This window comes from Leptonychotes weddellii, chromosome 13 (assembly GCF_054177405.1).
Source record: "Leptonychotes weddellii isolate Sample4059 chromosome 13, ASM5417740v2, whole genome shotgun sequence".
Taxonomy (NCBI): Eukaryota; Metazoa; Chordata; class Mammalia; order Carnivora; family Phocidae; genus Leptonychotes; species Leptonychotes weddellii.
The window spans coordinates 64,392,242-64,418,902 of NC_138381.1; the positions used below are offsets into that span (position 1 = coordinate 64,392,242).

Below are 26,661 nucleotides of genomic sequence, written 5' to 3' on the forward strand. Positions count from 1 at the left end.
GATGATGATGGTGGTGGTCATGGTGGTCATGATGATGGCCATTATGAGGATGATTGTGCTGGTGGTGATGGCCATTATGGTGGTGATGATGATAATGGTGGTGGTGGTGGTGGTGGCAATGATAACTGGGAACATCATGATGACGGTGGTGGTGGGGTGATGAGGATCATGATGGTGGTGGTAATGACGGGGCAGTGATGTTGACGATAATGGGGGGATAGCGGTGGTGGTAATGATGACGAGGTGATGGTGGTAGTTAGTGATAACAATAGTGATAATGACGATGATGATGATAACAATGGTGATGGTGGTAGCAGTGATGATGATTGCTATGGTCTGAATGTTTGTGTCTCCCCCACCCCAAATTCTTATGATGAAATCCTAACCCCCAAGGTGAAGGTATTCGTCGCTTTAAGAGGTGATTAGGTCACGAGGGTGGAGCCCTCATGAATGGAATTACTGCTTTTATAAAAGAGGCTCCAGAGAGCTCCCTAACCTCTTCCACCATGTGAGGACACAACAAGAAGGTGCCAGCTACAAACTAGGAAGAGGGCCCTTACTAAAACACGACCATGCCGATGCCTCGATCTTGAACTTCCCAGCCTCCAGTGTTGTCAACCCTAAATTACTTTTGGCTAAATGCCACCTCATCTGTAATATTTTGTTATAGTAGCCCAAATGGACTAAGACACTGTTCATGGTGATGACAGTTAAGTTTGCTTTGCACCAGCCACCATGACAAGCATTTAAACACATTGTCTCATTAAATCTTCCTCCCAATGTTCTGAAGGAGTTGCAGTGACTATCCCCATTTTATAAGAGAACAGAGACACAGAGAAGGTGAGTGTCTTGACCAAAGTCACACAGGAGGGAAATGATAGGACTAAGATTTGCGTCTAGATCTCCTTACTTCCTTATCTTGCCCTTCTGACAAGCTCTTTCTTCATTCAACATGCATTTTTTTTTCATGCCTTGTATGTGCCCAGCAATGTTCTAGGGCAAAGGTGAGCACATTTTTTTTTTTTCTGTAGAGGGCCAGATAATAAATATTTGAGATTTTATGGGCTGAGTGGTCTCTGTCTCAGTCACCTCTGCCACTGGAGTGTGAAAACAGCCATAGACAGTACATAAAAAGTGGTGACTATGTTCTTTTTTTTTTTAAAGATTTTATTTATTTATTTGAGAGAGAGAGTTCTAATAAAGCTTTATTTACAAAACAAAACAAAAACGGAAGACAGGCCAGATTTGGCCTGCGGATTACAGTTTGCTGACCTCTGGTCTGGATCATGGGATGGCAAGCGGAGTTTTGTGGTGTGGCCTCAGGGGCCAGGGTAAGAATGGGGGAAGCCTGATGGGAGGGCTCTTCTTTGATTTACCACAAATCTGCTTTAGCTATGGTTTTAAAAGGGGGTGGGACGTGGGCTATTAAAACAACAACAACAACAACAACGTGGTACCCTCCGGACAGTCCTTGCTGTCTCCCAGCTGAGAGAAGCAAAAGGGTGCCTCTCTGCATCTCCCCAGAGATAAGGTGACACATCTGGAATCCACATCTGGAATCTGTGGTAGGTACAGAATCCACCTGGAAGGCACCAGAGAGAGGGAGGGTTCCACATGGATTCTGTCGCCTGCGGAAGGAGTGATTTCTCAGCACTGCAGTTTGCTTAACCAGACATGGAATTTCTACTGGTCTGAGTCTGAGGCTGCAAAAGCCTCAGATGGGATAAAGGAGCCTAAATAGCTTCCGGTTTGAGATGCTGCGACCCTGTGCAGAGGTCACGGGGTGCAGGGGTGTGCTCCTTCCAGAGGAGGCTGCCACCATGACCCACCCAAACCTCACAGCTCCATGAGCACCGAATTCTAGCCTTGCACACTGTCTCAGCAGCAAGGGCGTTAGAGATGAACCGATCCATTTTACAGAAAGAGAGAAAGGGAGCCCCTGCTCAGGGAGAGGCCTGACCCCAGGTCACACAGCCAGTAAAAGGCACAAGTGGGATTCCTGAATCCAGGCCCCCCGGCTTCCAGGCAAGCTCCTCCCATTAGAGGAGCTGTTCCCTTGGGGAGCAGGGAAAGGAAAATCAGGCTGCTCCCCTTCTGGATTCCTTTCCCCTTTCTTTGATCTGTCCTACTTATGGGACCTCCCAGCTGCAAGAGCCACAGAAAAGATGTAAGACAGAAAGGGGAGAAAAGTCGAGGGAGAGACAAGAGAATAAGTAGAGAAGAGAAAACATAAAGAGAACCTGGGGCAGAGCAGAGGAAAGCCTGTGAAGGTCAAGCAAGGCACACAGACAGGGCCTCGGCAGTGGGCTCTGCCCTCCAAGGGCTTCTCTCTGGAATCCATACCTCGTCCTTCCAGTTTTCCTTGAGGGAACTCTTCTTCCCCTAATCTCCATCAGCATGGTTAGGATAGGGCTGACTCTACCCCCGGATGCAGGGCTGGGCACATCTTCCAGAACCATCCAACCAGAGACTACCCCCTTCTGGCCCTGGTGCTCGCTTTAGGGATGGTCAGGGACCCCAAGCCAGGCCCATCAGAATCAGTGAGATGCCACTTCTGGACTTCTGTCTGAGATGTTGGGTGCAAGGAACCATCTTATCACTGAGGTTAATTTGCTGATCATTTTTCAGCCTGACTGCTGCCCCTACGAAAGAAAAGCCTTCCTGAGAAGGGGGATGGAGAGGAGGGTTCAGCCAGTGGTGTCCTGGTGAATATTTAAAACTGGCTGGGTGGGAATGGAGGAAGCCCTGGTTTGGAGCATTTACCAATTTCCATGGTATAAATTCTCCTTCAATCGCTACTGTCAATCTTCCAACCTGACATCCTCAAGCACACAGTTAGGAAAAGATGTGCACAATTAGCTCTGATGAGCTGGGGTGAGTTGGCCCTAATACACTGCATTCAACCCGTCAACATCATCTGAGCCCCTGAATTCCACTGGACCTGAAATCAGAGGTCACTAGATTTTCCATTGGATGAACCAATACATTCCCTTTCGCTTAAGCCAATTGGAATTTTGTTTGTCACTTACAACCCAAAGTGCCATAATTTAGACCAGTTCGCTCATCCTTTCCTGCTACATTACACTTGCAATTCCAAACCAGCCATTTCTCCCAGTAAAAGCCATTTTCTTTCCCACTTCTTGTGCCTATCCCCAAGTTTTGAGGTCTCCTTCTGCCTTCTCATTGTTTAAGCTCAGCCAAAATAAAAAAGGGCATCTAAAAGAGATGAATCACCCTTCCAACCAAATCAGTGTGTGGAATCAGAACATCGAGTCTGATTTGGGACCCCCTCGATTTCCTTGGGACCACTATCTTCTGAAGATGTCTAACCTTGCCAGTGATCCTGCTTTCAATCGTGAAGATTAACCTTCCCGAGCCTCTCTGACATGCAATTAAGTGAAGCATAATCTTATCTAAACAATTTGAATTGGATTTATTTGAATAATTTAATGTACACCTGCAACATTCAATCAATACCTGCCCCCCCTTCCTTCTTAACATAATTAACTTTGCACAGTTAAGTTACTCTAATTTCCAGCAAGTCTGAAGTGACAAAAGTTCAATCGGTGAAGTCTCAGGGGACAAGATTAGTATCTACTCTTCGGTTCACCATCTCAACACTCCATGCATTATTTGTAATTAGTATTAGCAACTTTAAATTCTGATTAATTACAGGAGAGCCTGTTCTCAATGCAGAAACAAAGCCACAAGTTGGGGAGTAATAGACCCAATTATTCCTAGGTAGGCTTTCCGTAATAGATTTTATTATCAAGATATCTCATCTCGGAGGCAGACGCAAAGGAACTCATTTCATTAGACGATACCACCTCTTGAATTGAGACAAGCACATTCATCCTTTGGGATAAAGATAGCTTGGAAGAATTCCGTCCCAGAAACGTGTCTGAGGCTAGTGGCATGGGGTCCCACATCCTTTTCAGGACCAAGTTTCTTTTGTAGAGAAACCTTTGTAGGGAGACAGACAGGAGCCCATGGTGCCCAGAAGGGGGCAATGATATAAATACCCACATCTCTCCTTGCTAGCTCACTGAGAATGCAGGAGGCCATGATGGGTGGGAAGTGAAGCAGTCTGAACAGGGAGTTTATAAACGTGTTGGGCCATTTTGGATCACACTGAAATAACAGGGCAGTAATTAGGAGAGCTATCTCCCTATCAGAGGAGCCATAAGAGGTATTATTTACACCCTGCTCATGGCCCCAAATGCCCTCCATATGGAATGCCTTTTTAAATACTTCAGTTCCCAGCCAAAATAATTCATCTTTATGCTCTGAAGTTCCCGGTCATTTGCAGGAGGAAAACACAGAGAAGTTTTTTTGTTTTTGTTTTGTTTTGTTTTTGCTTTATTTTTTAAAGGAAACCCTTAAATCGGGCTTTGGTGAACGCCTCCTGGCAAAGCGGTGAGAGAGGGCTGTGTTTCCAAACTACAGTTTAGAAATATGGGTCTTTGGGTGGCCAAGAAAACCCAACAAGAGAAACCGAGAATGAACATGAAACTAAGGTCCTTACCAGATGTGGCCAGATTCTCAGACGACAGGAGGAGGCGGACAAGAGGGAAAGATAAAGGAGCTCGCGTGATGGACAGAGTGAGAACATGGGGTGAACCACTCAGAAAAGAGTAGATGGGGTCATACCCGTTTGATACACTAAGGCAAAGACCTTCCGATGACAGAGTTGTGACAGTGAAGTCATTTCACTTAAAAAAACAGTCCGTGAATCATGAGGTTTGATTTAAGAGCCTTTGGACCCCAAAGCTACCCTCTTTCCACTCGACACCATAACCTCCTAACTGGGGCATGGTGACCCCACCCCAAGGAGACTCCAAGCAACTGGTGTTCAGGAAGGGGTTCCTACCAGCATGCATGAGCCAACTGTTAAATTTTCCAGAACTTTGCAGGCCGGTTGTCCAACACAGCTACCATTAAGAATTAAACGGTACAAACTTATAAGTCAATAAATCATATTAAAAACAAAGGAAACCACACACTCAAAATGCATTGCTTCCTAATTATTTTAGCACCATTTTACTATCATCCGTGCTTTTAAAGTGTTTGGTCTCTATCCTACATGGAGGGTGGCCTCCCAACTCTGCGTTCAGTGACGTCATGTTGTTAGCTTGCAGTCAGCCCTGGTGGGGGATTTGAGAACACTACACACCAGGACTCACCTGCTCTGGAGAGCTGATTGTTAAACTCTTGCTAGCACATGACTGGCCCAAGCTTTTCTCCTGGGAGTGCCTTCCCAGACCCAAATTCACTCCAACCTCTTGATCACATCAAGGGGAGGTCTCCTCCTTATGGGGAGTAGGGAACCCCCCCACCCCAGTTCAGAAGAGAGCCAAGACCCTCATGGCTAGTCCATTGTCTGTTTCAGGCCTCACCTTCTTTCCACTTCTCCCCCACCCCAAAGGTGGAAAATACACCCCCAAGTAACACCCAATAAATAATTCATGGGCCATATATAATTGATGTTGGATTTAACAGAAGTAGAGCCGTAAGTGGTTGTCTATTAACTATTTATGATTTTGCCCGGGTGGCTGACAAGCCAGGCTCAGTGAGGAGATCACACCCATGCTCCCATGTTTTATTTAAACATTATTAAAAGTACACAGTCTGCAGCAAGGCCTTCCATTCTGCTCAGAATTAGGTTCTGCTGTGAAGTCACCTCTGGGGCAGGCCTAAATTTGGGACTGGGTTTTACAGACATCACTCTTGTCCTTTCCCTCTGAGTGTAGGGTGTTAAGCTGCCCTCCTCCTCCTGTCCGTGAATTCCTCTCCTCCCAATGTGCATGCCCCTTCCGGTTTTTCTGTGACCTCGGGTACATCCCATCACCCCGCTAAGCCTATTGGGTCATCTGTAAAGTGGGGAATATCATGAGTCTTGCCTTCAGAGTTACTGTGAGGGTCACGTAAGAGCAGTGATCTCAATGGGGATGCTTTTGCTTCCCAGGGCACATTGGCAATGTCTGGAGATATTTCTGATTGTGATGACTTAGAGTTGGGGGAGGGGTTGGCATCCAATGGGTAGAAGCAGGGAGGTTGCGAAATATCCTACAAGGCACGGGCCAGCCCCCCCAACAGACAATTATCCAAACCCCAAAGTCAATAAAGTCTAGACTACAGAATCAGAACCAAATATTACTTTTTATGACTCAATTTAAAATATATATATACTCGAATGAGGAAATACTATGTGTCTAAAACTTACTGAGTAGGAGAATGGGTTTGAGTTGGTCAGATTCTGACTCTGCCACTTGCTGGGAATGTGACTTTGGCGAAAGTGCTTAGGCTCTCTGGCTCTTAGTTCCTTTTTTGGTAAAATAGGGATAATTTGCTCAAAAGGAGAGGTTGGAATGAGAGAACCCATGTAAGTGCTTAGCCCAAGGCCCAGCATGCAGTAAGTAATAAACAAGCACTAACTCCCCCCAACATCACTAACCATCCACCATCATGGGCATGGGATGGGATGGGGAAGTAGAGCCAGTAGATTTAGAATAAAGTTTAAGTAGAAAAAGAATCAGTTAGAGGAAGAGTGAGAGATGAAAGAAGAAAGAAACCTGTGATATCTATTAAGTCCCTACTGTGTGCTATCATTGGGCACCTTTAGATAAATGATCTCATTTGAGCCTCAATACCAACCAATGAGATCGGCTGCATTATATCCACCCCCGCCCCATTGTATAGCTGGTGAAACTGAGGTCCTGCCATGTTAACTTAGCTGCCCAAGCTCTCTGACTCCAAGTCCAGTGCTCTTTCTAATGTCCTGTAAGTGAGCTGAAGAGTGTCTCCCCAAAATTCATGTCCACTGGGAACCTCAGAATGTGACTTCATTATAAACAGGGTCTTTGCAGATGTAATTAGTCAAGATGAGGTCATATGGGATTGGGGGGGTCCTAAATCCAATGACTGGTGCCCTTATAAGAAGAGGAGAGGACACAGAGGCAGAGAAGGGAAAGAAGCCACGTGGACACAGAGGCCGAGGTTCAAGTTATATTGCCACAGCCAAAGAACACCCGGAGCCACCAGAAATTGTAGGAGGAAGAACGGATTCTCCCCCACGTCCTTCAGAAGGACTGTGGGTCCTGCCAACACCTTGATTTCAGACTCTGGCCTCCAGAACTGCGAAATAATAAATTTACGTTGTTTTAAGACAACCAGTTTTTGGTAATTCGTTACGGTAGCCCCAAGGAGCTGTGCATCCTTGCTCCACCCACACACACAAGTCAAAGCAATTATTTGGCGGGATGAGAGAGAAAGAGAGACAGAGGTGACGTGTCTGAACCTACACACGTGGCGGACAGGTGAGAGCTGAAGCAGGTGTAGGGGTGGGAGGAAGGGATTCTGTAGCTGGCATTCAACAGAGGAGCTGCAATGAGAAAGAAGGAAAAGAGAGAAAGGAAGAAGAGGTGAACAGAGTCGGTGTTTATGTCCCTGACTGTGGTGTGTCTCTGCCCTTCTGGAAACCCAGACATTGCCTAACACACAGCAGGCATTCATTAGACACTTCCTGAATGCAGGTGTGAAGAGGCCACGATGAACAGCATCGGACAACTGTTCTTCCAAAGCCGACAACTAATACCGCCTCATCGTTTGAGACACCCACGTGGTGCATCCTCCACGCACTCTTCTCTGCGTCTCCTGGTTATACCAACCCACTTCCTCCTCTGCCCACACGTCCCGTCTTGTATCAGAACAATTTAGGGGTGCCTGCATCTCCTCCTCTTGATCTTGAGATCTCCAAGGGCACAGTTCCTGGGCCATTCATGTCTGCATGATGGGGTGAACACAGGGGGAGGTGGGAAGAGAGAGGAGGTGCTCTCCCCCATCCCTAGTAAGGGGTGGGGATAACAGTAAGGACTTCCTGGAGGTGGGACCTGACTTGAGTTTGAAGGTTGAGTAGGCAGCAGAGGGATGCATGGGAACAAAGATGGTGAGTCAAGAAACAACATGGCACTGGGGCCTTTCATGCTTGAGTAGAGCATGCAAGGTGATAAGAAGCAGGCAACCAAAGGCAGAAGGATCCACAGAGGCTAGATCTCAGAGGCTCTGGGAAGGAGCTGGGATGTGGTTCTGAAGACAGTGGAGAGCCACGGAAGATTTCTTAGTTTGAAGAGCAACCCAGTAAGACGTGTCCCTTCTGGAAAGATCTTCTGCAGGGACGAGCCAGAGTGGAGGGAAAGTGGGGAAACAAGTTGGAAGGTAACTATAGAGCCCCAGACCAGAGGGGATGGGGCTTAATTAAACACAGTGGAAGCAAGGATGGGAGGAAGATGGGAGGGGATGGATTTTTAAAATACCCAAAGAGAGTAAAACAGCAGGCCTGGCCATTAATCTGTGTAAGCCAGAGAGGGACAGGCCACTGGAATTTCTGGCGTGGGTCACCGGGTGGTGCACTAAGAGTAAGCAGAAGTCTAATCTATGTTTTCCAAGGCCTGGGAAGTTTTGAAAAAGACACTTGGCTCAGAGGAAAGTTGAGGTTAGGGAGTGAGGCCAAGGTGTTGGAGGGTAAACCCAACAGGTGCGGCCTCCAGAACAGGTGCATCTGGCAGAAAGCAGGCAGAGGGTAGGCCTTCCTGTCACCATCAGCCCTTCCAGCTGCCCTTGACCTCCCTCGGTTACCCTGCCCCAGGATTGAGGTGGTTTCCCCTGGGCTCTGTAACTATTGAAAAACAACAGGACATAAATCCACAGATGAGCTGTCTCATCGCTCCCATGACAAAGGGACTTGAATGATTTAGAGCCAGAATATTCTTTTTCTCCATAACGGCTCCTGGGGTCACCAGGAATAGTACATTTACTAAAATTAATGGCAAAATCTCATTTTTCTTTTTTCCGGGAAGAGAAGTTCCATTGGCGGGGTAATTGATCCTGATCTGGACGTGCCGGTGAGCCAGCTAGGGGTGTAAATCATTCACACGAAACAACTCGCAGCCCTTTAAACCAACACCAACAGTGACAAATGGCGCAGTCTGGGACAGGCGGAGGGAACACAAAACGGAGATCCATCACCATCCTTCCTGCTTCTCACCGGGGCCCAGCGGGGGTGATCTTTTCGGGGGTCTCCCATGGCAGAGCCATTTCTCAGCAGGATTGGGCCGAAAGGGCAGGGTGGGGTCACGGTGACAGCTTTAGAGCTGGACACATGGGGACGCCCATTCCCACCTCCGCCACTCCCAACACTGCAGCCCTGGGCCAAGCGCCTCATGTGTCTGCCCCCCCACCCACATTCTCCACCTGCTGGGCTTGGTATCAACGTGAAAGAAAACCACATCTGCAAAGGGCCTAAGCTTAGCATGAATGAATGAATGAACGAATGCATGCATGCATGCATGCTTGGACTGGGGAGTTAAAAAATTCATTCTATCCCTCCCAGGGAGATTTGAACTTAAAGCATGGGAAGTGAATGTATAAAATACACGAATAATGGCTTTTGCGATATCTCTCCATTCAGTGTGAGCTCCTTGAGGGCAAAGATGTGTCTTGTTCCCCGCTAGATCCCCAACACTGAGCACCGGGCATGGCCCGTGGGAAAAACTGAGGCTACCTAGCTCACGAAGGAAAGGACCAGAATGCTGACTGCCTTGCAGGCTTTTGGTAAAATTTATTAGAGAATGCATGGCATGGGGCAGCTGTCCCTTTGTCTTACAGGGGACGGAAGAGAGCAGATTGGTGGCATGGACGTGAACCCAGAGAAGCCTGGGGAAGTACCAGGATGCCACACTGATGGGGGATGTGGGGGGACTCAGCAACTGAGCTGCGTTTTATCCACACTGAGTTTCTACAAAGCAGGGGCTTAATGATTCCTTGCCACTCCCCACCAATGCCCACTGCTGTGCCATGCCCATAGTTGGTGCTGAATAGACAAATGTTGAATGAATTAGTGAATAAATTATACAAGAAAAGAGGATATCCTCTCTTCTCCCAGTGGAAATATCCCAGGCCCTTAGGCAAGGGGTGTACTCGAGGGCAAATAGGTTGGTGAGTGTGGGATATCCACTATTAGGAAGGGTCAGCCAGCCTGACATCGTCCTTCTGAGCCTTGCTAATCCACAGAATCCCTGAAGAAACAAGAGGTGCATGATCACTGCAGAACACCAGCTAGGCAAGAACATGCTCTCCTTTCTTGTGGCAGGTTGAAGGGTGGCCCCTAAAACCAAAAATCCTCCTAGAACCTGCCGATGTGAACTTATTTGGGGGGAAAAAAAAAACATGTCTTTATGGATATAATTAAGGTAAGAATCTCAAGATAAAATCCACCTGGATTCAGGGTGAACCCTAAATTCAATTATAGGTGCCCTTATAAGAAAAAGCAGAGGGGTATTTGAGACACACAGACGCAGAGACAACAACCATATGAAGACAATGGGAGATACTGGAGAGATGAGACCACAAACCAAGGAATACCGGAAGCTACCAGAATTTGGAAGGACAGAGAAGGATTCTCCCCTGGAAACTTCCTTGGGAGTGTGTTGCTGCCCACACCTTGATTTCAGACTTTTGACCTTCAGTCAAATTTATTCTGTGAGAGAATAAATTTCTGTTGTTTTAGGCCACCCAGTTTTTGCTACTTTGTTAAGGCAGCCCTAGAAAATACACCACCCAAGCACAGATATGCCAAAATAAGGGGAAGATTACAGTCTCGGTAAACTTATGCAGCATCTTGCCATCAGAAAATAGAGAATGATGCAGGTCTTGTGTCAGCATACACACAAGCATCGTGCTTTACAGTTGTTTTTTTTTTTTTAATTCATATATGGGGGTTGCTCTATAATCTTTTCAGTTTGCAGGGCCTTTAAAGATCTTAACCTGTCCCTGAAAGTGGGGATAGGGAAAGGAAAGGGAGAAGGGGAGGAAGGCGCGGAGAGAGAGGGAGAAAAGAACAAAGAAAAGAGGAAGAAAGCCACTGTTTGATCTGGCCGGCACGCCTGGGTGTCTGGCCAGTTAAAGAAGACATCAGAGGAGACAGACAGGCTGGGATTTTCTCTCGCTCCCAGCCAGAGTGGGCGGGAGGGGACCTCAGCTGCATGAGAAACAGGGCTGGTGAATGAGGAAGTCATCCTGTCAACTGGAGGAAAGAGACTTTCTCTCTCCCTGGCCATGGGAGGTGAAGAACTGCCAGTCTTAGCCCTTGGACTTTGTCTGGGAAACTAGGTCTCTGTGCAGAACCTCACCTCCCCCCACACGACAGCCACACTGATGGCTTGTCAAGGGCAAAGCTGATGAGAGGGGCCCCAGCAGTGGCAGGCAGTGGCCCGAGGAATATACTTGCTGCAGGCGGACAAGTTGGTGAGACCTGTCACAAAACCAGAGTGGACAGGGCGGGAAGGAGATAAAGATGGTGATTTAGGGACCTTCTGGCCAAGTCTTGGCAGGTGCTGGGTTGTCTCAGTGAAGGCTCTCTGATGCTGGGCAAAGGGGGTGCCAGATGTCTCCCAGGTCCCAGAAGCAGAAACCTGGAGTCTTAGGGATATCGGACCTCACGGGGAAAAGGAAGAGCCAGCTCTCTCAGAGGCCCTGTGATTCCTGCAGGAAACTCTGCTCGGAAAAATACAGCACATGACGGGAGAGAACTTCCCGCTGGACAGGAAACACATTTTTATCTTTTCCCCCCTTTTTCTTCCCTATGAAATTTAGTAAAATGCCAAACTCTACATTTTACGGATTTTTATTTTTTTATTATTATACTTTCTTTCTTTTTTTTTTTCCCCATCCTGATGGGAAAGAGATTTTTAAGTGTTGCCTGGACCACAGTGGGAGCAAAGCATGGTTTAGTCAATAAAAGCACAGACTACAGTGTTGGACGGGCCTGGGTTTAAATTCTTACTAGTGTGTAGCCTTGGGCAAGTGAATGTACCACTCCTAGCCTTGATTTGGCATGTTGATGGCCCCTTGCCTCAGTTTCCCCATCTGAAAAACGGGGATAATATTCTGACTTTACAGGGTCCTTAGGAGGATTTTATGATATGGATGGTAAGCCTCCATGCAAGGTGGACATTTAATCAACGTTGGTTCCTTCCTCTTCCCACGAGGCTGACGTGCCCTTGGAGTGGAATGTGTGAGGCAGGAGAAGAAATTCTGGAATCTGAAATGCACACGTGCTGGGTGGACATCCAGCAGTGGTGAATGCCATTGGTCCACTTGGGGCCCGCCCCCAGAGTCCGCAGCCAATGGCAGCGTCGTTTCTCTGCCCATCCCCTTCTGGTTTCTCCCTGCTTCCCAAAGGCCCCCAGAGTGCAGCCCTGGAGGGGGCTCCCATTCAGAAAGCAGGAGGGCACTCCTGCACCTGAAATCCTCCATCAGATGAGAGCCAGCGTTGGGGACAGCACTCACCAGCTCCATGCACCTGCGGCTGGCCTCCGCCTCGCGTTGCACCAGCTCTTCCATGTCTGCCTTCAGCTCCTGCAGGCGCCGCTGGTAATACTCACTGCTCTCCCGTTGCTGGGACTCGGACTTGGCCGCCTGAGTGAGCTCCTCGCCCATCTTGATCAGGCTGTCCCGAAGCCGGATCACCAGGACCTGGAGTCAGAGCGGGGAGCACACATCCATCTTGTTAATAGAGGCCAGGGGCAGGAGACAGGGGGCTCTGGGGAGGGAAATCCTGTGATGAGTCTCTGTGCATTTGTATAAGGTCATCAGGATGATAATCCTGATTTCTGATACAGAAATGAACTTACTTTAAAAACCTAGCCAATGATAACTGCTATACTGAGAGACAGCCTAGCATCTGCACGAGCACCCTGGCTTTTGAATACGCTCTAGGTTCAATCCTCACCACTACCTCTTTCTGGCTGTGTGCCCTTGGGCAGGTTATTTAACCTCTCTGAGAGACAGGGATGATGACAGTATTTATGTCCCAGGGATGCTGTCAGAATTGGAAACGTTAAGTTCCGCAGAAGGCTTAGCTCAGTGCCTGGCACATCGAACATTCTAGACAAGGGTTGGGAATTATTAATATTTATAGCAGCCCTCATCGTTCTATGAAGCTGTGCAGTGGGGAGCACACCACGTTGGGAAATCAAAACCCCTTCCCCAGTATGGGTTTTGGGTTCCCGATTTGTAAAACGAGGAGGTTTGATCAGAAAATCTTCCATGAATGAGCCTCAGCTCTAAAGCTTTATGGCATTTTCCCTTTTCTGGGGGGGAGAAGCCAAGAGGACACAATGAAACAGTAGAGAGGAAGAAGCTGTGGGCATCACCATTGCTACAGAAAACAAACCCAAATGCTGTTCTGCAGAATTCATTAGTTGGCCAACAAGCCTGGAGCCAGTCGATTCTGATGGGCAAATACTTGAGTGTTGACCTAAACCCGAGCCTGCATGAATATTTTAGGGCCTTGCTCACTGACGGTCGCGGAGCCCCTCTCCAGATCAGAGACTGAATAATGGTCTAAAAGAAAAGCTTTACTCTTCAATTGCCCTTCGCCTTTCAAACGGAGTTTAGCAACAATTTCAAAGGGCAGCAGGGGAGTTAAAAGGAAGAAAAGCAGTTCTCAAATGGTGTCCCCAAGGCACCTCATCTCAAGGACCTGGGAGTCTACGAAATTCAAATCATGATGGCAGAGGGGGGAAGTGAATTTGGACATAGAATCTGCCACTGAAAGTTTTTTTTTAATCGTAATTTTATTTTCTTCTCTGCTATCACTTGACTATGCTAGAATCAAGTTAAAAAATAAAAAAACAAATGAAAAATCTGATAGAGCCCGACATTATGTACACGAACTTCCAGGGGAGTGGCTAATGAGAAACAGCTTTGACAGTGGTGACGTCCACTGGGCGGTGGCTCGTGTCAGTGGCCTGCAGAGCTAAAGGTGAATGTAATCATTGAACCCTGCCCCAGCCCATCTATGTCTTACCTGCCCTTCTCAAGGTCCAGCAGTAATGCCACCTTCTCCTGGAAGCCTCCCTGATTCCCCAGCTTGAAAAGAACACCATCTCCCAAACCTCCCAGCCCTCTCTCCGTATTATGGGTCTTCATGTACATATTTCACCCACATCTCCTACAAAACTCTATGTTTCTGGAAAGCAGAATCTGCTTTTTTGTACATCTGTCTCCCATGTGCCTAAACCAGAGTCTGGTACACACTTGGGCAGGTTATTTAACCTGCAAAATGGATTTCTGCTCAAAGCGAGTGTCATGTGCGTAAGTGCACGAGTGGGTGGATGGAGATGGGCAGAACAGGATCAGTGGATAAAAAGGTGGACAGACAGAGGGGTCAAGGTCTGAAGAAAGGGAAAGATCAGAGGAAGAGAAGAGACTGGAGAAAGGAAGGAAGGAGAGAGAGAAGGGGGATGATGGATGGAGGGGGACGGAGGTGGACGGAGGTGGGTAGGCTGGACGGATAGGTACCTATGAGACCTTGCGGTTGAAGGCAGGCAGAAAGTAGGGAGCAGAGAGGAGGAACATGGATGGGAGATGGAGGAGGAATATGGATCCAGAGAAAGGCATGAGCGGATGGAGGGATAGTCGGAGGACGGACAGGGCTTACACAAAAGCCCCACTGCTCTCGGCCTAAATAATATTTACACATCCACAAATACCTCAAATCTCTTAATCTGCACTTTCTGGAACTCCGTCTTGTTCTCCAGGTCACAGATGACTGCCTCCTGCCTGCTCACGATGGCTCGGTCCACGGTGGACTGCTCCAGGTACTCGATGCGCATCTGAGCCACCTGCAGCTGCGGGTGAACCCGAGATGTCCATTGGCCACCTGCTGGCCCCGAGTCCCAGCATCGAGACACATGCAGGACTCAGCCCCAGGCGCATCCACACCGCCTCCTTCTGGCTCTGGTAGTACAAGTTCAAGGGACAAGCCCAGACTGCTGGTACCCTCCCACCAGCCCCTGCCCCTGGGCCGCAGAAGCTGGAGGTGATGTTTCCTGTGTGTCTTCAGCATCCAACACAAGACTTTCAATCAGCAAGCTTCGGCATCCCAGCACGCAACCAAGAGTGGGCCTGGGAGCCAAGCACATGCATCAGAGTTCAAAGCCAGGCTCTGCCACTTTCCAGCAGGAGGCACCTGGGCAGGCCAGTTCCCCTCCTTGAGCTCATTCTTTCACTTTTGTGTGTGTGAGGATTTGACGGCAATTAGTACCTGGTATATAATAAGTACCCAGCAGAAGCCCCATGCCGCTATTATTTTTGTGCTGTTGGTGTTACGCCTATGGACATTTGCTCGAGGCACCATCATGTAGGCAGAAACCCTAAGCAGGCATATGCAACAGTTCTAGAAGGGCTTTGAGAATTGCATGGATAAGAACAACCCTCTAGCTGATGAGTGAAATCCAGGGGTGTTTGGAAGAACCATGGCTTCAAAGGAGGATTTCACAAAAGACGAGGATCCTGTCTCACCCCGACCATCCCTTTCTCCTTGGAAACATTTCTCAGAGGAGGAAAATCTTGCACGGAATGGCTGATGAGTTTTGCTGCGCAGGGCATGTGTGGAGGCTGAACTAGCAAGAGCAAAAGTCTGTGTGTGTGTGTGTGTGTGTCTGCTGGGATTGTTCTCAATTCATTTGGTGCACAGGTGAAGTTGAGTGAGTGGGGATGGACGGATGGATGGATGGATGAGGGACAGTTTTCCAGGATCCAAACGGGGAGGTCCCAGAGAGACCCCTTCCCTTCCTCCCTGCCACAAGGGCAGCTCTGAGCACATACTTGTTCTTGAAGTTTGTGCTTCTCCTTCTTGGCTTCCTCCAGCTGTAGCTGCAGTTCTTGGATCTGCCCAATGTCAGTAGCAGACTAGTGAGACAAAAAAAAAAAAAAAATGTCACCTTGAGACTTTGCTGGGAAACTACCGATGGCGAGCCCTTCTCCCCATCCCCACCCCCAGATGTCTAAGACTCTCAGAGCTTCCATGACAAGAACTCATTCCAAACAGTTACTGCTCACATTCTCCCCACATCGTCCATCTCCGTGTCTGCTGAGTCACTCCCATTATGTAAGCCCATGGCTTTGGTCAACCGCCCAGCACACTATCAGACACTCTTGGGAGCCCAGACAGAAATGGGCTGGCCACAGCACCAGGGTCAGATTCAGAGGGAAGAGAATTCCCGAGTGTCAGGTGACTGGGATTCTAGACTTGGATAATGGCCTTGGCCTCTCTGTCCCTCAGTATCCCCATCTGTAAAATGAGCTGAGAGTCTCTGCTTAGCTCCTCTACACAGAGTTTGTTCAGAGATGAAATGAGGCAGTGGAGACTACAAATGTCCTTAAAAAAAGTAGAACCAAACTGTTAAGTGTGATTATCTTGGAAGAGAGGAATTCCAGGGGGTGGGAGGGCCCTTCACTTTCTATTTTCCACATGTCTTTATTATTTAAATTATTTATTTATTTATTTATTTATTTTTAAAGATTTTATTTATTTGACAAACAGAGAGAGACAGCGAGAGAGGGAACACAAGCAAGGGGAGTGGGAGAGGGAGAAGCAGGCTTCCCGTTGAGCAGGGAGCCCGACGTGGGGCTCGATCCCCGGACCCTGGGACCATGACCTGAGCCAAAGGCAGACGCTTAACGACTGAGCCACTCAGGCGCCCCAATAGTTGGTTATTTTTGTTACCATTATTCCTTGTTTGGCAGAAATTCCGTCAGATCTCATCTCGGTAGGATGCATTTGAAGTCTGGCAGGCAATGTACCATGGATCCCCTCTGGGGTATAACGTGGGGAAGATGCTCCTTACTCCTGGAGGGAGCTGCTCTCCCCCGTTATCAGAAACCTGCCAGGGATCCTCATCATTCATCTGCCTGTTCTACCCCAAAGCCTCTGCTGCACCCCATCTTACCATTGTGCCTCCTGACTGTATCCTGGGTCCATCCACCCACCCATGTCCACTCTACCTCCCCGGTACAAGCCGGCTGACCCTCTCCCTCCTGCTCTGACCCCTAAGAAACTTGCCAATAATTCCCATCACACATAAAATAAAATCCAAACTCCTCTCAGTCTATGAGCCCCTGATCTGGCCCTGCTCTGCTGGCCTCGCTGAGTTCATCTTGGGCCCACACTCCTCACTGGCCTCCTTCCAGCTTCTCAAATGTGCCACCTTAGGCCCTTTGCACATGCTGTTCCATCTGCCTGGAACATTTCCTGCAACTTTCACTATTCCACCCAACCTAATTAACTCCTGTTCCTCATTCAGATCTCCTTCTGAGAGCCACCTCCCCAAGGAAGCCCTCCCTGACCTCCAACCTAGGTCAAGATTCGCAGAACCATGTTCATTTCCTCTCTGGACTCTAAGCTCATTCTGCAAGCGCCCCCTCTGTTCTGGGTGATTATGTGAGAAGGTCTGCTCAGCCCATGAAACCGCACGTGAACACAGGGATGGGACGTGCTTTTCTTAACCCAGTATCCTTGGCATTTCACACAGTACCTAACACATGGTGGAGGCACAGTAAATATTAAATAAATGAATGGATATAGACATAGATGTATGGAGAGGTGGATAGACAGATGGAAGGACAGATGGATGAATGGATAAGTGGGTGGAAGGATGGATGGATAGATGGATGGATAGGTGAGTGGCTAGGTAGGTGGGTGGATGGGTGGGAGGACAGGTGGAATAATGGGTAGATGGGTGGATAAAAATGAGGATAGGTGAATGGGTGGACAGACGAGCAAATGAATGGTGGATGGATGAATATTTTGATGGGTAGTTAGAAGGGTCTATGGGAGGATGGACGTGTAGATATATGCATACATAAATCACAATTTTTCCTGGTGGAAATGTCTTCCAGGAATGCACACCCATCTGAAGGTGACACCCTCCTCCATTAGGACATGAAATTTCACCATTCCTATCTATCACTGTGGCATTTATCCCTCCCAGGTCCTAAGACCAGAGAGCGGCCCAACACCTTCTCAACATGCCCCACCTGCCGGGCCCAAGGCCGCCACGCCTTCTTCCACTCTCCATCAGTACCTGAGCAATGAGGTCCTTGTGCTTCTGCATGAGGTCGTTCAGGTCATCCTGGTCCTCGTCGATGCGCTTCAGCAGATCTGCTCTCTCAAACTGTAGTCGGTACAGCTGCTCGTCCACCTGGCAGGAGGCAGGACAAGGGTGGGGGTGGGGGGGCAGAAGGGTGGGTGGGAGGGGACAGCAGGGGCCTCATGAAGAGCAAAGTGGGGGGAGGGGTTCACCTGTGAGTGTGTCAGATGAGTGACCATGTACCTGAAAGGAGGTCATGGGTGTATCAGTGCATGGGGTGTGTGTGTGTGTGTGTGTGTGTTTCAGAGCACACATGTGGCTGTGTGAACGCAGCATGTGTGCATGTGAATGGATAGATGTTTGTGTAAGCCCACATGGGCTCACATTTCATGTTCATTTGAAATGTGCCTGGGACACGCGCGTGAGTACAAACCCCCGGAATCTCCCTGAGAACCGGGACTCTGTTCTGTTCACAGATATAACCCCAGTACGAAGCCTGCATACAGCAGGTGCTCAGTAAATATGTCTTGGGTGGATGGACAAAATTAGATGCATATTTTACCTAGGAGGGCATTTATTTGTGTGTCTGGTGATTTTGTAGGTGAGTGTGCGTTCTTTTGTGTGTGTGTGCGTGTGTGTGTGCACGCGTGTGAATGTTTGTCGGCAAGTTCCTCTTAATCTGGTGCCAACAAAATCTGGAACAAAAGGTCCAGTAGGGATCTAGAGACAAGCGTTTCCCTGTAAGTCCATGCCTATACCTAAACTTTAGGATTTCACATGTGGTGTAAAAATTTAAGCCCACCTTGTATGCTCAGACAGGTGACTTAGAAACACACACCCAATTTTCACCAGTATATAAGATTCATAATATATGTTCATTTCCCCCCATTCAGTGGCGAGCACACAGTAGGTTCATAATAGACGGCTGGGTCCCTTATAGGAGTGAGTCTAAGTGGGCCCATGAGGGACACCCTTGTCTCCACTTGTAAGAACAAACATATACTAGCCCAATTATAATGACCAAGTCCCCTGTTATGGTGGTAAGCACACAGTAGGACTACAACAGGTGCCTGGGGACCACTTACAGCAGTGAGCACACTGCATTTTCGTTCCCAGGTAGGGTGCTGAGCAAACAATAGGACCCTACTGAACGCATCCCCACAGTGCTGAGCACACATTAGGTCTACCTTTGCAGGGGTGAACACATAGTTGGCCCTCACGTATGCCCTTATACCTTTATAATGTTCAGCTCATAGGAGGATGTCTGTGCTCTCAGAGTATTGACCCAGGAAGTCCCCAATAAGTGCCCTTTTTCCCTCCTACAGTGCTGAGCACAGAGTGGGCCTACGCAAGTCCCCAGAGCCCTGAGCTGGCCCGGGGCCCCACAGCTCCAGGAAGGGACAGGTACCAGGCTCTTGCTCCGGGTCATGTTCTCCAGCTCGCTGTGCATGTTCTCCAGGTCCGCGGTCAGTGCCTTCTGTGTCTTCAAAGCATCCTCACACTTGGCTTCGCTCTGCTCCAGCTGCACCAGGCAGGAGGATGAGAAGACAAGAGCCTCGTGAGGCCGCCTCCTTGAATGCCCTTCCCCTCCGGCTCGGCCCCTCTCGGGTGGCAGAATAATTTACAGACGATTCCCATGTCTTCGCAACTATTCATCAACCCACAACGAGGGGAAGCGGCTGTGTTTGCATCTGAGGCGGCCAGGTTGTGAGCTAACTCAAAATTGAACAGGCACTGTCCCATGAAATAAGGCTAGTCTGCTTTGGTGCCAGGAGCTGGGCCCCAGCTCCGCTCAGCAAATATTTGCTGACACCCACTTAATGCATGCAGGGAACAGTCAGCCTGGAGAGGGGGAGACAGGCAGGGACAGCCTCCTTGAGCAGCACAGGAAGGAAGGCACGGAGCCACTGGGAACACAGGATGAAGTCAGGGAAGGCTTCCTGGAGGAGGTGCTTGAAAGTCAGTGGGAACTCGCCAAGTAGCCGTTTCTTTTATTTTTTAAAAAGATTTTATTTATTTGAGAGAGAGAGAGAGAGAGTGAGCACAAGCTGGGGGAGAAACAGAGAGAGAGAAAGAGGGACAAACAGACTCCCATCTGAGCGGGGAGCGGGTAGCCCGAAGCTGGGCTCGATCCCAGGACCCTGAGATCATGATGTGAGCCAAAATCAGACTGAGCCACCCAAATGCCCTCATATAGACATTTCTTAACCAGGTTTCAGGGTTGTACACCCCCTTTAAATGGTATGTAAACTATTTGCCATGTGAGCATTTTCTGGAAGATTAAGAGCCACTGACCTAAATAAAGTTTCTCTTTCTCACTCTTTTCTTTCTCATCCATTCACCCGCCTGCACACAGCAGGCCTCCTACCTTAGCAAAGTGGGGCCATCTAATAGGTCCAAGTACCTACATGGCCCCAGAAGACAGACATTCCCTGCTGGAGAAAACCACATCCGGGCACAATCCCTAAGTCCATTCTGCAATTGGCAGTTTCCCCTTGATTTCCAAACCCTAGAATCTCTGAGCAGAAAACAGCCTCAGAAATCACCTAAGGAAAATGCTCAGGGCTCAGAGAGGGACAGTGCCTTGCCTGAAGTCACACAGCTGCAAGGAGTGAAGACAGCCCCTTGTATTGTCCAGACTAGCAGACCTTCTCACTGTCAGGCCACTGCCCCTCCAAAACAGTTAATAATAGTAATGTTGGTGCTTCCAGACAAGAAAAAAAAAAAAAAAAGCAAGCTAGTGCCCCGTGAAATGACACGCATACAATCTCTGGTGCCTGAGGCCACGGAGCAAGTGAGGGGCCCCATTGATCTATAAAAGGAAAATAATTGAGCCAAGGTGGAGGCCACCCCAGGACAACTGGCCAAGGTCGGGGGGATGCTCTGTGGGTAGAGCCCACCTTGGGATCATTTTCATCTCCTTCCAAACTGGGCAGAGAATGTCTTCCCCAGAATATCAGAAGCTCAGCCCAGATGTTAGAGTAATAATAATGACAATGGAAGGTGGGGAGAATGGGGGTCACCACCAATTCGAATATCTCCTGTAGAGTGCCGAGGGAAAGGTTCTGCTTTCATTTTGACCTGTAATCCTCATCTTTGAGAGCTGCTAATATCCCCATTTTACACATGGGGAAATCGAGCCCCTAACCTTCTCCCACAGCTTTCTCACACTAACCTCTCGTTCCAGCCCCACTTCACTGCCGCAGCCATGATCCACAAACCCCTCCCCCACCCCATTTTCCAAGCCCCCAAGAACAATGTATTCCTGCAGCGAACTCAGCCCATTCCCTCAGTGTGGGGGCTGAGACACACGGAGAGTGCTGCGGAGCTGGGGGAGCATCATGGACAGGGTGAATGAGAAGTCAGGCACAGTCTTATCTTCCCGCTGGTGACCCCAGGGCCTCTGGCAAGGCAGGGAGGTGGCAAGGAGGACTCCCTGCAGGCAGAGGCCTGACTAAGGAGAGGCATTTAAGCTAAGACCAAAAAGATGCAAGGAGACAGCCATGTACAATTTGAGGAGGAAGAAACAGTGCCCTGAGTGGAGGCAGCAGCTGGTGCAAAGGTCCTGAGGCAGGAACAAGAACAAAAGTGAAAGTGGTGCTGAGGGACAGAAAGGTAGCCAGTGTGGCTGGACTGCTGGACAGGGAGGGGAAGGTGGGGAGGATGCTGAAGGAGTGGATGGGGTCGGGGAGCACATTACTGAGGCTAGCGAGCAAAGTGCAACTTCATTTTCAGTCTGTAGGGAAACCGTTGATGGAGGAGGAGGAGGAGGAGGAGAAGGAGGAGGAGGAGTAGAATGACCTACCCCTGGCTGCTGTGGGGAGGATGGGCTTTAGGGAACAACCCTGGAAAAGGGGCAGCCAGTGAGGACACACCGTAGGGTGTGCCAAGAAGAAAACGTTTGGCGGGCAGGAGCAGGTGGGCCATCGTGGGAGGTGAGATCAGGTAACTAACAGTGGAAAGGAGGCATCTTACAGGCCCCCACTGCCAGGCCAAGCTGCCGGGCCCATGGCCAAGAGGCAAGCAAGAATTCCTGTCAGGAACCGAACAGTGTGGCCCCAAATACGAGGACAGCACTTCCCATCTGCCGAGCTCCTCTGTGGGCTGAGGGTTTTGGCAGCATGATGCCCTGGTCCTCAGAGCCTCCCCGGAGCGAGAAGATTCTGTTTGTATCTCCATTTTCCAGGTGGTATAAGATGCCTGATTAAGAAATGCTCCTTCCTTTCCCCAATCTCCCTGGAGCAAGCTGAGAGCGGGATGATTCATCTCCGGGCAGAGATGGACATGGCTGTTGGTGTTATTCTTAGCTGCTTCTGGGTTAGGGATAGGATTATCTTGGCCCTGGTGGGTCTTGGCATTAACATTTGCACCCGCTACTGTCATTTGGGGACCATTTCCAGGACACTGTGCTCTCTCTGTCTTGCTTCATAAAAGCCCCACAAGACCTCTTGGGAGCAGGGCACCACCTTTAGGACCACCTGATATAGGAGGACACCGGGGCTCACAGAGCGGAAAGGACTTGCCCACGGTCACGCAGCTGGTCCACAGAGAAGCCTGGCTGGTCCAACTCCAGAGTCCAGGCTCTTTCCTGCTGGGCTCCACTGCCCCCCAGACCACATGGGGAGGACGGATTATGATAAAGAGAAAGCTCAGTTGCAGAGCGAATGGTTAGCTCAGTGGCTTGGTGCTATCTCGGGAGCCCCCCGGGGAAGTGTCCTGAGGTCCGGGACCAGGCTGGGGGCTGCAGAATGTGAGGTGGAGCAATCGGAGACAATGGACAGAACTCAGAGGTTGAATCAATGAATCAATGTGGTGGCGCCAAGGACACGCGCATCATCCCCAATAAACAAGTTCATCCCCAAGGGACGAGGATGATGCGGAAACCAACACTCACTGACACTTGCTGAGTGCCAAATCCCACCACGTGTAGGGGTTGGAGCCTGGGCATGGAGCCAGACCTGGAGGATTGGCCTCTCTCAGCAGGTCTTAACCTCACGCTTCAGTATCCTCATCTGTAAAATGGGGGAGCGTCACCACCATAGGATCTATGGGATCCTGCATAGTGTGTGAGTGGTATCAGGACAGTGCTCAACACTGTGCCTGGCACTGAGAAAACCCTAGAAAAGTGATGGCGGTTGTCAGTGCTGTTTGTCCCTTTCCTTCCCTTAATGGCCTAAGTGGGGGGGGGGCAGTGGTTAACCCCATTGTAGAAGCCAGGAGAATGAAAGGAAATGGCAGCCGGATGAGCCGTCAACCTCCTACCACCAGGATGAGGCAGGGTCTCGGTTCCCACCATCTCAAGGAGGAGTTCCAGGCTTCCTGGCAGACTGGGGTGGGAGGGGGAGGATGCCAACCCCGGAGGCTCACAAGCCAGTAGGATCTGGTCAGGCAAGGCCAGAACCACCCCCCCACTCTCCCTCCCACTGCAGCCCCACGTTTCCACTGGGCAGGCTCTGGGCTGCTGCTGACAAGCCATCTAAATGCCGAGCTTTAAAAATTTCAATTTATTACACTTTAGGGAGTGGGAAGAAATACAGGGCCATCTCGGGCTGATTTTCCATTATGGATGACCCTCCGTAAGAATAATTCACCGCACGTTATTTCCATGTGGGGACTGTTTGAGTGACAATTTTATGAAGTCAGGTGGCAAGTCATGCTGGGGCTGAGATCAGACTCTTCAGGGGAGTGACCCGGCCCACCACCTCTTGGCAAACACCATCCCTTCAGGGGGGCGCTCCAAGAAGGGCAATCAGAGAGCAGAAGGGAACAGGGCAGCACGGACTCCCCTTGGTAAGGGTTATTGGGGTCTGCTCTCCCGTCCTCATAGCCAGTGTGGCTATGAGGATCCCAGGGAGGGGGGCAGGGGCGCCTCATGTGTTTCGGCTCCAAGTCACCATCCATCTGCATGGATGAGCGATCCTGGGGTCCTTTTTGGACCTCCAAGACACAGGGTGGAGAGGGTTAGGGGGATAAGTCTCTGGTGATTTCTATCTATTTCCAGGCCTGACATGGTGCTGAGGATAGAGAAGTCAAGTGACTTACTGAGGGTCTCATAATTATTAAGCTTCAGACCTGGGATACGAATCCCACTCTGAGCCATTACGCTGCATTCTAGAGTAGGGGTGCCCATGGCAGATGCTTTATATGGGAAATTTTGTGATGTATCTGCACAGCATCGACTCTCCCTTCTTTCGATAGTGGCACCCCATCTTCCCTGCAAAAAAATGTCCATCCCCCAAATGTCCACGTGCTTCTGATGGAGCTGACCGCCCCCTGCCCCGACACACACACACACAACTATCAAGCTTTGAGAAGGGCATGTGATTCCGCCCAGCCAATCAGAGCACCACTTCCTGTTGGCCAGAGGGCTTCGTGGTGGGATAATAGCCTGGCTGATGCCGGGAATTTTGCTAGGACTACAGAAACAAAGTTTGTTCTTTGTGTTGCAGGATTAGCTTAGAGTGTCTGGTGGCCCTCTTTCTAGCAAGAAAGAAAAGACTGCCTAGACTAGAAGGTGACACCAACGGTGCTCAGGCAGGAAACACATTCTCAATGACATGGTTGGAGCACCTAGATCCAGCCAAGCCTGAAGGTAGATTTCGCCTCAGAACTTTTCAGATATTTTGTCCAATAACTTCCCTTTCCCCACTTGAGCCAGTTGGAACTGGGTGGCCAGGAGCCAGATACAGAATGAGTGAACAAATTAGAGGAGATAGGACATGCACAGTGTCAGCCACAGAGTAAACACTCGAAACCACAGGTGATAGTGTTCCTTGATCCTATCCTGCCAAAGCTGTTGGATCAATGTAGCTCCATCCAAAATCCTGCCGTAGAATCACAATCATTCATTCTTTATCTATTCTGTGTATGCATCCCTCCCCATAGGGGGATAAATATTGCCCCTTCCTGATTGTTCAATGGGAAAAAGAGGAGGAAATGAGAGTTCTCCCACACTGACTCTATGAGGCACTGTGGGGGTCACTCAACGTTCATAATCACTGTGGCCCACAGCAGCCCTGCACAGCAGGAATCAGCCCACGTCATGGTACAAAAGAGGAAACTGTATGCGGGGCAGGGGAAGGGACTTGCCCTTCAAGTCAGTGGGACTCCGAGCCCTTGCTCTTCCTGGGCCCCCACACAGCCCACTCTGCACACAAGTCTTTCCCTCCTGCTGAGTTCATTCTCTCTGCACCATCCCCCTCCGTTCATTCCCCCGGAGGGCAATTGAGATTCCCATCACATAGACATCAACTACAACCCGATGAATAGCATTACTTTCCCATGCAAAGCCATCTGCCTGCTTTAAATACCTGGCGAAAATGTTTGCTTTGGACTTACTAAGCTACTAGATGAGTGGGTGAGACATATGGAATGAGGCAGGGAGAGGGAAAATGCTGGTATTTCAGCGGAGCGATTAGAACGCTGATTTCTGGGTCTGGCTGAACAACGTGGAGGATTTAAGGACCTGTCATCACAAATGCCATGGGGAAGCATTCTAAGAAATGGTGTCACTGGTGGGCTAATCTCAACACATTCCAGTCCTTAACATCCCATCAGGGCACTCAGAAGAATTAACCTTCAGTAGGAGGGCCTTCCCTGAACGGAATTATCAGCATCTCAAACTACAGAGGGTCCTGATATCGAACAAACTTATTAAATGCAAACATATTAAAAATGTCAGGCCAGGTCCACCAATGGTCTATCCGGCTCAAAAGTCTGATGACAGTGACCCCAAGGGGAAATTTCCTAAGACCATCTGGCGCTTACTCTCTGTGGCCTTGATGAAACCATTTGAGCATCTATTAACCATTCCATCGTTTTCCTTACCTTGTGCTAGAGGATCATTATTTATTGATGCATCGAAATGCTCTCTGAGTATTTACTGTTTCCATCTTCTTCAGAGTAAAAATAATCATTATCAGTAGCGGGATAATCGTAACCACTCTCTGGATGCTTGCCATGAATATGTTATTTGTAACATGTAACAACTCTGTGACGTAGATACTTTCATCACCGTTTTATCGATGAAGAAATTGAGGCTCAGAGAGGTTAGTGAACTTGTCAAGATCACACAGCTTCTCAGCGGTGAATGGGGCCAGGACCTGAACTGAATTTTATTTTATTTATTTATTTATTTATTTTAATATTTTTTATTTATTTGACAGAGAGAGAGATAGCGAGAGCAGGAACACAAGCAGGGGGAGTGGGAGAGGGAGAAGCAGGCTTCCCGCCGAGCAGGGAGTCCGATGTGGGACTCGATCCCGGAACTCCGGGATCATGACCTGAGCCGAAGGCAGACGCTTAACGGCTGAGCCACCCAGACGCCCCTGAACTGAATTTTAAATCCACCGCTTTTTCTTGCCAGCCCTGTGGCATGGGCTTCCCACCTGCTGAGTAAAACAGACCTCCTTTTACTTGTTTTCAGTCTCTTTCTTTGAGGGTTTAAGAGTCCTTCCTCGGTGACAGACGGTAACTACACTTACTATAGTGAGCCTTTCATGACGCACGAATTGTCGAATTGCTACATTGTACACCTGAAACTAATACAGGATACTAACATATATACTAACATAATATACTACTATTGTATGTCAACTCTACTTCAATAAAAATGCAATTAAAAAAAAAGAGTACTTCCTAATTTTGTCTTATAGGATCTCAGGACTGCTCAGGTACTACGTGACTGAACAGACTTTAAGAATTTCCTTCCACACAAACTGAGGGTTGC

At 49.0% G+C, this 26,661-nt stretch overlaps 1 protein-coding gene across 1 annotated transcript in view; it reads right to left on the reverse strand.

Annotated features, from left to right (window-relative positions):
* The window catches only part of MYO18B (myosin XVIIIB), a 242,026-nt gene that overhangs the window by 52,926 nt on the left and 162,439 nt on the right, over positions 1-26,661 (reverse strand). The window contains exons 35-39 of the mRNA XM_081802559.1: positions 19,342-19,455; positions 17,928-18,044; positions 15,670-15,753; positions 14,553-14,690; positions 12,346-12,531 (exon numbers count right to left, since the gene is read on the reverse strand). Coding sequence (XP_081658685.1) covers positions 12,346-12,531; positions 14,553-14,690; positions 15,670-15,753; positions 17,928-18,044; positions 19,342-19,455 — 639 coding nt within the window. The remainder of the gene's footprint in view (positions 1-12,345; positions 12,532-14,552; positions 14,691-15,669; positions 15,754-17,927; positions 18,045-19,341; positions 19,456-26,661) is intronic.